At 44.6% G+C, this 13,268-nt stretch overlaps 1 protein-coding gene and 1 long non-coding RNA gene across 16 annotated transcripts in view; one reads left to right on the plus strand and one right to left on the minus strand.

Moving 5' to 3' along the window:
• The window catches only part of Ncam1 (neural cell adhesion molecule 1), a 295,159-nt gene that overhangs the window by 37,598 nt on the left and 244,293 nt on the right, over positions 1 to 13,268 (minus strand). For 6 of the 10 annotated variants that reach the window (XM_085844623.1, XM_029481094.2, XM_021173415.3 and 3 more), the window contains exons 9-13: positions 4,902 to 5,052; positions 4,317 to 4,501; positions 3,871 to 3,967; positions 3,370 to 3,540; positions 1,659 to 1,790 (exon numbers count right to left, since the gene is read on the minus strand). In XM_085844623.1, the coding sequence (XP_085700749.1) occupies positions 1,659 to 1,790; positions 3,370 to 3,540; positions 3,871 to 3,967; positions 4,317 to 4,501; positions 4,902 to 5,052 (736 nt within the window). Of the gene's footprint in view, positions 1 to 1,658; positions 1,791 to 3,369; positions 3,541 to 3,870; positions 3,968 to 4,316; positions 4,502 to 4,901; positions 5,053 to 9,327; positions 9,358 to 13,268 lie in introns of all 10 variants that reach the window. The other 4 variants (XM_029481091.2, XM_085844622.1, XM_029481097.2 and 1 more) reach the window with 1 other exon arrangement.
• Positions 1 to 13,268, plus strand: part of LOC110302617 (uncharacterized) — a 33,775-nt gene that overhangs the window by 9,963 nt on the left and 10,544 nt on the right. For 5 of the 6 annotated variants that reach the window (XR_015048949.1, XR_002378821.2, XR_015048950.1 and 2 more), the window contains exon 2: positions 11,469 to 11,643. The exons of the other annotated variant lie outside the window; for it this stretch is intronic. This is a non-coding gene — a long non-coding RNA (uncharacterized LOC110302617). The remainder of the gene's footprint in view (positions 1 to 11,468; positions 11,644 to 13,268) is intronic. 6 annotated transcript variants of the gene reach the window in all.

A 13,268-nucleotide genomic window follows, 5' to 3' on the forward strand; every position in this document is an offset into this window, starting at 1 on the left:
CAGTTGTCTCTGCTTGTCTTCATCTCCTAACTAACAGACAAGCCAGGAAGAGTGCATGCTCCATTCTCTTACTTCCTAAAAACAAAGAGGAAGATTATTTTTGGCTCCTTCTCCTCGATCATATTTGGAACAATGTCCTCAGGAGGCAGGTGTCACTCCGCTGGTACTAGGGCTAAAAGTGAGGGGATGCTATTAGCTTGTTACTCGGAGACCATCTGCAGATTTCCACCACGCTTGGTTCAGCAAACCTTATCTTTCCCACACCAGTAATTACTACACACAGAGATTAATAAATAAACACAATTTCAAAAGACACGGAAGTCGCATGCTCTAGAACAGTGGTGTTAGCCTCCTGGAGTGACCTATATATGTTAACAAAGGCACAGCTAGACTAAGGTCAGTGTGGTTAGGGCTCAGACAGCATCATCTACTTCAGCCTCTAGGGGACAAAAAAGGGGGCCAGAACTAAATTATGAACTAGAACTAGGTGTTAACACTATGGAAACAGGTAATGAGGTATGAAGAGGCACTTACGTGGAGGAGGGCTATCTGCATTTCCCATGGATGGAACACAGACGGAAAGAAAAGCCAAGAGACAGACCCAAGGGAAAAAAAATAAGATGTAAAAGAAATGAACAGAATCCACAGAGCACATGGAGCTGAAACTCAAATCATCAAATTACTTTAAACGGAAAGAAACAGTCCCTGCAGGAGGACCGTGAGCCAGCTCTATTGCTGGGAAGAGGTCAAGGGGATCTTTTTTCGTAGGCTCCCAAGCTTCTGAGGCAAAGAAGCAAAGGGTTCTCTTGTGTGGATTAAATCAAGGTCTGGGGAGAGCCTGGAGCCTCCGTGGTCACCCAGGAGAGCCGCTCTACAGCATCTTCACCAGCTGGAGGGACCCAGGGGCCTTGTGGGGCAGCAGTGTGGAAGGCAGAGGAACGTGGTCAGGAAAAGGCTCGCCCAGAGCCTGGCTGCTGAGGGAAATGAAGGCTAAGCTGGGCAAGCATAGTTTAGGGTTGGAGGGAGTGACAGAGAGAAGCCAGAGGCCGTCCTGAGTGAAACCCGGGGAAAGCAGCTCTCCTGAAAGAGTCTGAGAGGCAGAGACATCTGGGGGAGTCATCTTGGGAAGGGCCCCTATTAGACGATGGGTACCTATACCTCCTCACAAAGAAAGCTCTATTTTCCTCCCTATGACTTAATGTTGTCACTGCGTCAAAAGTGCAGGAACTAATGGCACGAGCTGTCACGGTCTCTGTTGTCTTCCTTCAAGTCACAAAGTATTTAGGGGCCTCTGTGGCCTGGCTCAAAAGGTAGTGCTCCCAACTCCTTCCATTTGCCCTGTGTGTTTTTCCCCTCCTGCCTCAGACTCTCCACCAAAGTTAATCATTGGTGGCCCCTGGCTGCTACTGTGATAATCTGGGCCACCCATCAGGACAGTAAGTATCCTCTTCCACACAGTTTGAGAAGAGTGAGGGCAGATCAGCCATCCCTGAGAACCAGAGTGTTGAGTGGGCCACTAGGAGGAACATGGGGACCGGAAAGTCAAAAGCTATCTTCTGAGCTATGACAGGGGACAGCTCAGGGTCCCTGTCTGTCCCCGAGGAAAAGAGGGAAGAGTGTGAATGTGAAGAGAGACAGAGCAGCTGGGCTGTACTTACGGACTGGCTGTGTCTTGAACTCAGTGGCTGCACTGATCTCGCCCAGCCCCTTGCCATTGAGGGCCGCCAGTCGTACCGAGTACCTTGTCTCAGGTTTCAGGCCCATGATGGTGACAATGCCTTCCATGTTGGCTGTTGTGAGAAAATGGGGATGATTAAAGGAGAGTGCCCACGTACAGGGAAGCACATGTGGTGGAAGATGGTACAGCAGATCTCCAGCAAATTAAACACAACCATTGTTTGGCAACTAAGCAGAAAAATTGGAAGCAGGAGATAAATGAAGACCTGTACGTTCCCGTTCACACCTGCAGTGTGAAGTCCCAAGTACACACCAACAGTCCGGAGTCACAAGCAGCCTCGATGACTTTTATACAATAGATGAATGGACTAATGAAATGTAGCAAGGAGCAATGGTGGGGGATTTACCCAGTCTTACGGGTGAAATGTTGACACACGCTGTGATATGATAAACCTTGAGAACATTTTGTTAAATAAATAAGCTGCTGCTAGAGGAACATAGCATATGATGCCACTCTCATGAGGAACCTAGAGTAATCAGCTAGGGAGTGACAGTGGAATGGTAGCTGCCAGGGACCAGAGGAGCTAGATAAAGGAGGAGTTAGGGTTTCTGTCTAAGGTGACACAAATGTGTAGAAGCTGGTCAGCAGGGACAGTTGTGACTCAGAGCTACTTGTATACTTAAAAATGGTTAAATGCAAAGTATTTACCATAAATAAAATATAAGTAGAAGTGATCTTTTAAAACAGAAGTGACTGAGGCAGTATCTCAGTGGATGAAGTGTCTGTTGTACAAGAGGAATACCTGATTTCAAATCCCCAGAAGCCATATAAAAGCTGGGGTGGAGGCACTCTCCTGTAACCCAGCACAGGGGTTAGACACAGATAGGCCATAGACCACAAAGCTCCCTGGTCAGCCAGCCTAGCTGAAGTCATGATTTTCAGGGTCAGATAATAAAGGTGGGGAATGATATAGGAAATATTTATCCATCCATGGATAGTTGATGCTGATTTCAGAAGGGGGGCACAGAGAGAGACAGAGAGGGGGGAAGAAGAACAACACACACACACACACACACACACACGGGGTTTGGAGGAAAGGAAGGAGGAAGAAAGAGAAGGAGATGGGGGAGGAATACACACACACACAAACATGGGGGAGGGGGTTGGAGGAAGGGAAGGAGGAAGGAAGAGAGGGAGATAGAAAGGAAGAGAGAGAGAGATGGGGATATTTAATCTTGAAAGACATCACCAGATTGACTTAACATGGAAGATAAAACAGGGTTTACTCATGGTAGATCTGTCTGTCATCTTGCTGGCTTGGTCAGCAAGTACACGACTGTCCCTGGGTATAGACCATTAGGGATGCCCAGGTGTCATCAGAGAGGAAGCAGTGAGCAGACTAGGGGATGCTCTGCACTCTGTCCCATTGAGCTCAGCACCTAATCAGGTCTTCTGTCTGGGAATCATCTAAGATGTCCTTCCTGTCCTGGTGAGGTCACAAGAACTAGGTTCTGAAGCAGCAGGGACAGAAGATCCCTTCCCATGGAAGAATGACCCTGACCTATTTATAGCTGAAGAGTTCCTTTCTCTAGAGGAAGCTAGATGGGATGGCAGATGGTGACATCCTGCTCACTCCCCACCTACACAGTCAACAAGGATCTGATGAATTCAAGGGTGTGTACTAGACTCACCTTCTTTGGCATCATACCACTTGAAATGCCAGGATTCTTCGCCCAGCGACTTCCACTCAGCCTTGTACTTGAGAATGGGCACGCCACCCGTGGCCTCTGGCTCATCAAACTGCACCTGTGCTGTGCTGGAGTATGGTTCCACCCGATCAATGGATGGAGAAGACGGTGTGTCTGTGAGAATACGTATGGACACCCAGGTCACAGATGTGGTCCAAGATCACAATGCCCAATTTGAAGTATGTCTCTTATGTTTCTGCTCTATCTTGGAAATCCTATCTAAACATAAGAATCTCTGGTTTTGGAGACTCCACTTTCATAGCTTACTTCACATTCTCTTTAACCTATCCCATAGATGGATTCTCTCTCACTCTAAGTTGCTACCAGCATTTGACTCTTCAGAGCCTGCCTTCATCTTCTACTCTTTCATTAGTACCCTTGAAATGTATAAGATGCACCAATGAGGGCAAGGATGGTGTGGAAGTTGGCATGAATGACACTTACCTGCTTGAACAAGGATGAATTCCAAGGACTCCTGTCCAATACGGTTCACTGCTGTACAGTTGTAGTTTCCAAAGTCATTTTCTGAATCAGGGGTCACCTATAGAAGGATAAACCCCATGGATTACAAATGTCCCATGGGTGGCCATGCTCATCTTTATTTCTTAGATACAGTTAGCAAAGAATAAATCAGGTGAGGAACACATTATCTATCTCAGTGGAAGGAGCTCAGTGTCTCATGGAAGAGACACATTCCACTTCCCAGTCCCAGCCTAGGCACATGGTCAGGACCAGTGAAGCTGAGGATGGGGATCTAGAAGGAAGGCTGAATTTCCTATCCACCCTATGTTCCCCAGTTCTGGATGTGCCAGAGAAGCAGGAGAAATGATGAAACTCATCTCATGACCACCCAGCCTGTTCCACCATGCCCTTCCCACCCTCCAATTCACCTCTAGATAGCTAGCAGATGGGGTGTTGTAGATCTTGATATTGCTGTAGTTGGAGCTTGGCAGCAACTGACCATCTCGGAACCAGGAGATTGTGGCACTTGGGTAGGCGAAGACCTCACAGGTGATGTTCACCTGGTTCCCTTCCCAAGTGTACACAGCCACAGGGCCCTGGAGCTTGGGAGCATCTGCAATGAAGGACAGTGACCATCAGAACAGCTACCATTTTCTTGGGACATTCAGTCTGTCTTCTGGCACTAGAAAGATAAGCAGGGCACAAAGCAGAGCTGCCTGGAGCAGTAGAGCTCTGGGAAATTTGGGAAGTCATGTTGGAATTCTCTGCTTGAGAGAACTAACAGCATGGAGGTCTGGTGGGTAGCTTGGGAATGACGTTTGTGTGTGGGTACTTGGGGCCATAGCTCTGACATAGTTGAGGGCCTTGGGGAATAAACTAGGCCTTGGGGAATGAACTAGGCTTTGAGGAATGAACTAGGCCGAACTTCCTACTGAAGCTGAAGCTTATGTCTCCTGCATCCTGACCCTTCACTGCTTCTCCTTCCACCCACTCCTTCCCAAGTTATTCCTTACATTGAACTTCGAGGTACATGGACTGGGAATCCTGGCCGATGGTGTTGCTGGCAGTGCAGATGTATTCTCCAGCATCTGTGTACTGGATGCTCTTCAGGGTCAGGGAGGACACACGGGCATGGCTGCGAACCACCATGTGCCCATCCATAGTCTGCCAGGAGGAAAGGAACAGCATCAGACACTGAGGTGAGGCAGAGGGCAGGGGCAACTAGAGCAGTGTGGGTCTAGGAGACAAGGCCATTGCTTGTCTTGTGATCAGTCTTTAGTCCTCACTCTATGTCAACCTCTAAATTCATGCCATGTATTTCGTAATGGAGGAGAGTATGGGAGCAGAATAGAAACTTGAAAAGCAGTTCCAAGAGAAAATGGGACTCAGTTGGTTGGGGACATAGGGAGGTTTCCCCAAGACTAGTTTGAGGTGTGTTAAAATGGAAACAAAAGCCTTGGCTGGCACAAATTCCATCAAGGCATTGTCTCTGTCCTTTCTTTCTGGTCTGACTATCACCCACAATTCTCTGGTGTGTGAATATGTAGTAGGACATGCCAATGGCACAAATGTAAGAAATGCAAGAAGTGTCTTTCCTATAAATGCCTCTCCTGAAGGCTTGATAGCAAGACAATTTTCATTCTTAATGTGGAAACAAATCAAAGCTCATGCCCTGCTAAGCAGAAAGTAACAGAGCCTCCCCTTGAAGAACAGTGCAGAAAGAGTCACAGGCTCACCCAGGATCCTTTGCACCAAAGTCTGCATCCATCCCTAGTCTTTGATACTACCATTACTTTACTCAGTCTATAGAATGACCAGCACTGCTAAGAAATGAATCCGCACATAAACCCTAGGCAATGGATTCTAGAATATCTGCAAGGGCTCCTTCCTTGGCATTGTAAGCAAAAGGGTTGCTAGCTATCGAAGGGCTTAGGCAAGTGTGCCTGGGCCAGACTTCCCAGAAAATTGGTAAACTGGAGAAGGGCCCTAGTCTACATAAGCTGGGCTATTAAGTCCATTGCAAGATGCTCAGTGGAGTAGGACTAGAGGGTGTGCTGCATCTGCCATGCTATTGGATTTGCTCTTCAGAGAATTAAAGGGCATTTAACCTCAGTTTCTATCAATTAGAAGCTGACCAGAGGGCAGAACACCACCATCCTTTGCAAGCCAGTCCAGGAGGTTCATAAAATAAAAACCAAACCCAAACCAAAACCAACTGAAAAGATGTCTCTGGCCTTTTACAGCAATCTCAGCAGAGAATGGCACAGAGTCCATTTTCTATCAGTAACCAGCACTATGTGAATCAGGTCTGTTTCAGTTGTCTGAGTTGTATCAGGGACCTAAAATATGCTTCCAATGAGGGAAGGCAGGGCACAAGAAAACCATCTCTGCTTACAGCTGTGTATAGCTCGTTCTCTCAGAGAAGGATACCCTGTCAATAGAAGAGGCTTGTTGATCAAGAACTTTCATCCTAGGAAGTGATACACATTAAAGAGAGGTGACAGGAGACTGTCTTAAAGAGCCCAGAGACATACAGTTTATTGGAGATGCTAGATCCCAGGCCTCCTTTTCTTATAGGCTGATAGTGGTCCATTTTACTAGCTACTTTTATATGTCAATCAAAGTCTTCACCCATCAGTATCAATCAGGGACACTGAGAGCATGAAGTCATTCTTGCTGGTATCTCTAAAAAGTTGACCTGTTTGCTCATCATTCCTCTCTGCCCGAAGCACAACAGGACTGAAGGGAGAAGGAACTCTGGGTCCGCACAGGGTCTTGTCCACCTTGGGATGTACTGTGATTCTATGTGACCCAAATAGTGCTTTTCCAAAGACTGCCATACACACAGTTCTCAGAACTCTAAGGGAACATTTCCATGTGGAAAGAAGGCAGATAGAGACACATAAGTTGGAACACAAAACAAGATAGGAATAGCCTTTGTTCAGAAATGTCTGAAGATGAACACAGAGCGTCTGTGGTACCTTTTTAGCTCATTTTTTAAAAAAGCTGCCTCCTTGCCTACATTTATTTCCCTGTGTGGAGATTTCTGTCATTTAATGATGTCATCAGACAAGGAGTCGATTTCTATAAGGATTTCCTATTCTGTAGTGGCTCACTGAAAGTTTGATGATGGGACTCTTTGCCAGATATCCAGTCATCCCTTGGAGGTTATACTGATAAGACTCCTGTGTGATTGGGTTATCTCCTCCTGAAATAATTTCTTCTGGCACAGGGACACACCCATAAGACAGTCCAACCAAAAGTCCTGCTGACCACTGAGGCTCCCTTAGAGGGAGCATCTGAGTTTGGATAAGAGTGGAAAAAGAATATTACAGCAAGGAGATCATTCTCTCACTCTTAAAAAAATATGCGTGGTTCTAATTATTCTCATCAAAACAGTAAAAGTGCTGAGCCTTTCAGAGCATCCAGAATGAACCTGGCCATAACACAATCCCAACTGCTGCACTTATCTGGTCCTATGGACTTCATCTCTGAATGAGTCAAATAGAAAAAAAAATGGAACTTCTGAGCCCCATGGACCTCATTTACTTGGAAGTCAATTATGTTCAAAGTGAAATATTCAAGATAAAAGATACTTCTGGAAAAATGGAGTGGGAGGTGCCCGCTTTCCTGGGAGTAAACCTCTTAGTTCCACTTATAATGATACTCCATTTAACATCTCCTTAATGCTCCCTGATACATTTCAGCACCTCCTGAAGTCAAGTCTAGATCAGAATGACAGGGGGAGATGTGCAAGGCTAAGCAGCACAAGATCTGTAGCTGGGGAAGTTGGCCCCATCATTCACCCCTCTTCTCTCCTTCCCGAATGCCAACAGGGCCATGATTTTTGGCCAATAAAACACTCAGCTATGACAGCACTAAATGATTTCAAGGCCACAGGAGGGAAGCATTTCAGTGGGGACATGTGCTTGACTACAGTCTCCATGTCATCAAGGAAGGCATACTACAGAGATGAACTTACGATGAACAAGATTTGACCATGGCAGACTGTTCAGGTGCAGAAATGAATGTCCCTGCCAGGGGATAGGTGACAACTTTTAAATATTAATCAGAATTCAATATTTATGTCTGTGACCTGAAGACAGGAGCTATGTATTCTGACTGCTTACTACCCCAAAAGACTGAGAGGATACACTCACTCAATAAATTAGAGAGTCTATTGGACTACTGAATCCCCTTCTGTGACGGTTGTTTTGGGTAGTCACATTTCATTTGGAGGAACATAAAAGGGACTTTAATAGAAAGTATTCACAGGTTAGATATTTGAATCTCATCTAAAGGTGTGTGTGTATGTGTGTGTACGCGTGCGCATGCGTGCGCGCGTGTAATTCTTCAAGAGCCTCGTTTTTCAAGAAAGAGTCTTTCACAGGGATCCAGGGCTCCTTAACTAGGTGAGGCTAGCTGACCAGTGAGCCCCAGAGATCCACATGTTTCTTTCTTCCCAGTGCTGAGATTAAAAGCCCACAACACCTTGCTTGGCTTCCAACACGAGTGCCAAGGCTCAATACTCCCAGGTCCTTGTGCTTGTGTGGCCAAGCACTTTGCTGACTGAGCTATACCTCCCAGGTTCCAGGGCAACTGGTTTTTAAGGTGACAATTGGTCACTCACAGTTACAAAACCAGGTAAAAAAAATATGGTGGGCATGATGACATGAAGGGTCTTCAAGCACAGCAATGAAATAGAAAGGCTAATGATTAGCTTCGGTTTTCAACCTGAGTCCCATGTCACCTAAACTGAAGCGAGTAGGCAGGGAAATTGCAAAGGCTAAATACTACTGACTCTACAAAACATAAAACCATTTGTGCCAGATCACCCCAATCTTACAAATTTAATGCTCCATAAAGATAACAGATACATTGAACGATTTGGAGACACCGGTGAGAGGGTGAGAGATGACTTTGGTGTTGCTTTTGACAGGAAATGCAGTGTGAAAGGCCAGTCATTATCAAGTAAGTGAGCGACAAGATGAGCTGAGCTGGAAAGCGAAGGGCTGAGTGGGTTTTAGATCACTCACTCTATGACTTTATGGTCCAAAGCCACAGCCACCAGATGAGAGTTTAAAACAATTTTTTTTCTCTCTCTCTCTTTTTTTCTTTTTTTCAAAATGCCTGGCTTGGGAATTGGGGCAATTTATGTCTATCAATATAATTACCTGGGTACGATTTTACCAGCACCAGCAAGAGAATAAGGTCTCATTTTAGGAAATAATAAAGATTTGCTCCTCCACTCCCAACACAGCTAGCTTGCTCATCCTAAGAAATGACACTATTGCTAGGTGATGTCTACTGCTATGGACCTAATCTTTAATCCACCTAAAGTGCTCACTAGGTTAGCAAGTCTGGTTATTAACTGTGATGGTGAGTTAAACTGAGATGTTTTCAGAGCTAGAGACTGGCTAGTGGTCAGGTAAGCTATACCTCTTGCTTCTCTGGTCGAGTCCACGATGCCTGGAGAGAACAAGATATAAAACACAACAAGAAGGCAGTAAAATGTCACATGTTGCTTTAGAGAACTCACTCTGCATTCCGTGCACATGCAGTCCCTTTCTCATTCAGGAAAAATTTCAAGGCCCCCTTTCAAGGATAGATTATCCCCCAAATTTAATTCAGATGTTAGCTGATGTTCACCACCCCCCACCTTATGCCTGTTAAAATGCCTAATTCAAAGTTGAAGGCATCCTAAACCCTATAGATATATGTATCAATACCAGAAGACACATTCAACTCCCCTATGCTGAGTAAATTAAACAGTCTTCATAATATTTGAGGGCACTCAGTTCTTATCCAATAATCTAGGGTTATTTAAAGAGTAGATACCCCCCCTGAATGTTTTAGACAGATTATCACAATATACTAAAGCCATTAAATGCTCATGCATCTTACAATTCAGCATGCATTTCATTAAAAATGACTATATAAACAGAAAACAAGAGAGAACAGAACACGGTGCAGAGCCATACAGTGAGTGTGGGAGTATGAAATCTTTGTTACTATGGGTCAGGGAGCTTTGAGGATGCTAAATGCTAGATGATGATACTGGGGCCTTAGTGCTTAAAGTTAGATGGTCCCAGATGGCGTTTGGATGGAAGCAATGGACCGTCTTTATCCAACATGCCACTCATGAGAGAGTGAGAAAACTCATGCTCATGAAGATTCGGGGAACTTTCTGTTCAGGTATGGTATAGATTTGTTGATTTATTCTATAAGTAGTTTTCTACTCTGTTTTCAAACTCCAATTCAAAGACATCAGAGCTGTGTTAGCTTCTTCACTGGGTGGCATTCCTGACTGACTATCCCTGATGTGCAGATGACAAAGGACACAAAAAGGTGCTAGAAACAGTGAATGTGAACGAGCTAGCGGACAGTCAGTCCATTAAATGCAAGGCAGTTTGGCGAGACAGGAAGAGGGAAACACTGGGTCACGTCACGTGGTGCTGGGATGAGGAAGTGAGACCAGAAGAACATGCACAGAACAAAGTGATGGTGGCCCAACATGTCAGCTAGAGTTGCCAGTTCTACAATGCTTTAAAGCTCATTTGTCACATGCCAGGGCTGAGTCAATCAAGGCTTCTGGTTTTTTTTTGTTTGTTTGTTTCTTTTTTTTGTGTGTGTGTGTGTGTTGTTGTTGTTGTTTTTTGTTTTTAAAATGGAACTCTATCAAATATGCTTGTTTATTTTCAAATTGGATTCTTCAGTGTCTCAGTCCCAAACTACCAGCATTCAGTGGCTTTTAAAATAAGCTGTTGCTAGGGACATACATTCCTAGTGGCCTGATTCTTTCCTCTGTGCCTGGTGGAATGCAGCAAATGTCTGTCTTGCAACAATTTGGTTGTGGGGCCCATTCAAAGGTAAACTTACATGCAAATCTATGCATGTCAGACATAAATCAGGCTACGGTTATTATGATGCAAATGTTGTTAGTATTTGGTTGTTTCAATACTTCTATTTGCTGTTATATATACATATCTAGTAGTTTATATGTATATAAGCTAAAGCAAAGATCTTCTAGCTCATATTAAACATTCTCTCTATATAACCACCCATAGCATAGATGGGTCAGGCTATGCAAAACATTGCCTGATGTTTGAAAGTGGGCAGTGGGCCTGTACCCAATCAGGAATTCTCCCAAGTGAAAAGAAAGGTTGGGCTTCGAAAGAATTCAGAATGTCAAAAGGTCTCCCTTAATTGTGGATACTCTGCCAGCCAAAGACTCAAGGCTCACTAGGTACTTCTTAGATGTCCTGTGATCCTAGCTCCCCACCCTTCTTTCCTTAGTAATAGAGAAGGATCCATATTCTTTCTATGGAGGCATCGCAAAGGCACAGAGATGTTCTAATGGCAAGTGATGGATGCCTTTTTTTTTCTGCCAGTGATTGAGTATGCAGATCATAATCCCTGAGTCTCACTCAATGTGTAAACACCCAAACACCTGGCAATATTTAAAATGAATCTGTATAGAATGAGGAATGACACGAGACAGATGTGGGACTTTGGAAAGGATCACAAACACCGCCACAAGACTAACCCATACTGATGTTCACTTTTCTCTTTTTGCTCAGGCTACCAATGATTGCTAAGAAGTCGATAAACTTTTCCATATCTGGCGTACCTCACTGATCTCAATTATCCAAACAATCACACGTATCTTAGCTACTAATAGCTGCTGACTTAAACCAACTTCACTTGCTGAAGCTTAATGGATTGATGAGACTCGATCCAGAGACATGGCCAATGGTATGGTGTGACTATACTCATTTTGAATTCATTCCAACTTCCCTTTTATAAGGAAGAACAATTCTGTAATTGTTTAGTAGTAAGTTGCTACTGGGTGTGAAATCCTTGCCTCCCTCTTCCAATGAGAAGGGCAGCATCATGCTCAATCAAGATGCGAAAGACAAAGCTGCTTTAATCCATTTATACTCCTTGCTGAACCTCCAACAAAAGCTACCAGCATAACACAGGAGCACTGTTACACCATGATCATCACTTTCTGAGCCACAGACTTGGAAGGAATCTGAGGTCTGTGAACTCGGTCCTTGTCCCAGTCAATATTTTCGTCAATGACTCAGATATTTTGAATAAGGATTCACACAAGTCTGGAAGCAATGGTAACATGAATGTTAGGTGACAGCTACAGTGGGAAAGCTAATCCATTACCTGCACTGGAACTTCATGCTTAGCGCTAGGGTCACCAGTGACTACTCTACCTCATTACCTTTAACAGGCAGATATAACATAAGTGCAGTAATCTTAGAGGAAGTACTCCAACTTCCAGACTTATGAGTAAAGTTCCCTTGAACAGTCAATCCTAATTGAAAGATGGTCTGATGGCCAAGGAGTGTTTTAGTAATGCTTACAATTGGCTACTGGTGAGAAATGTCAGATAACTTGCAATGCACAGGACAGTCCCAGTGAAGGGAGAGTCCTAAATGGCCAAATGACTGTGGCTGAAATACATATAAAATCCTGCACAGTTGTTTAATTAATTAATTTCACAAGTCTAGGACAAGAGATAAGTGGCCTAAAAGCAGTCCATGTTTAGACCTACACAGTCTAGGTGACCACGATATGACAGGACTCAAAGGCTAATGCTGCTTTGACTACATGGTGGTATCTGGGTCAAGATGATAACCTTACTGGGATCTGTTCAGGTTACCAGGGGAGGGTAAGATTTTATTGAGTGCTAGTGAAGTGATGATGCTCTTGAGGTGTAGGACGACTAGCAGGGTGGAGGATATGGAAAGCATGAGGTATGAGAAACAGTGGAAAATGCTGTGTGTGTGTGTGTGTGTGTGTATGTGTGAGTGTGTGTGTATGTGTGTGTGTGTGAGTGTGTGTGTATGTGTGTGTGAGTGTGTGTATGTGTGTGTGAATGTGTGTATGTGTGTGAATGTGTGTATGTGTGTGTGTGTATGTGTGTGAGTGTGTCTGTGTGTGTGTGAGTGTGTGTGTATGTGTGTGTGAGGTGTGTGTGTATGTGTGTGAGTGTGTCTGTGTGTGTCTGTGTGTGTGTGAGTGAGTGTGTGTGAGTGTGTGTGTGTGAGGTGTGTGTCTCTGTGTGTGTCTGTGTGTGAGTGTGTCTGTGTGTGTGTATGTGTGTGAGTGTGTCTGTGTGTCTGTGTGTGTGTATGTGTGAGTGTGTGTGTATGTGTGAGTGTGTGTGTGTGCGCACGCTAAAGAAAGAAAGAAGGGCAGCAGCTTCTGTTTCAGTGACTACGACTCTGAGTGACAGCAGTGGAGGGTTCTGAGTAGTGGAAGGAGAAAGAAAGCCCCTGTGACAGTGTGACTATTACATGCAGGCTGGGTGACCTGATAGGGATGTTGGGAAGGGCACCAGGTGGAACCACATAACCTAAAAA

The sequence above is a fragment of the Mus caroli genome, unplaced genomic scaffold, assembly GCF_978045245.1.
Source record: "Mus caroli unplaced genomic scaffold, Mus_caroli_1 scaffold_11, whole genome shotgun sequence".
Lineage (NCBI taxonomy): Eukaryota > Metazoa > Chordata > Mammalia > Rodentia > Muridae > Mus > Mus caroli.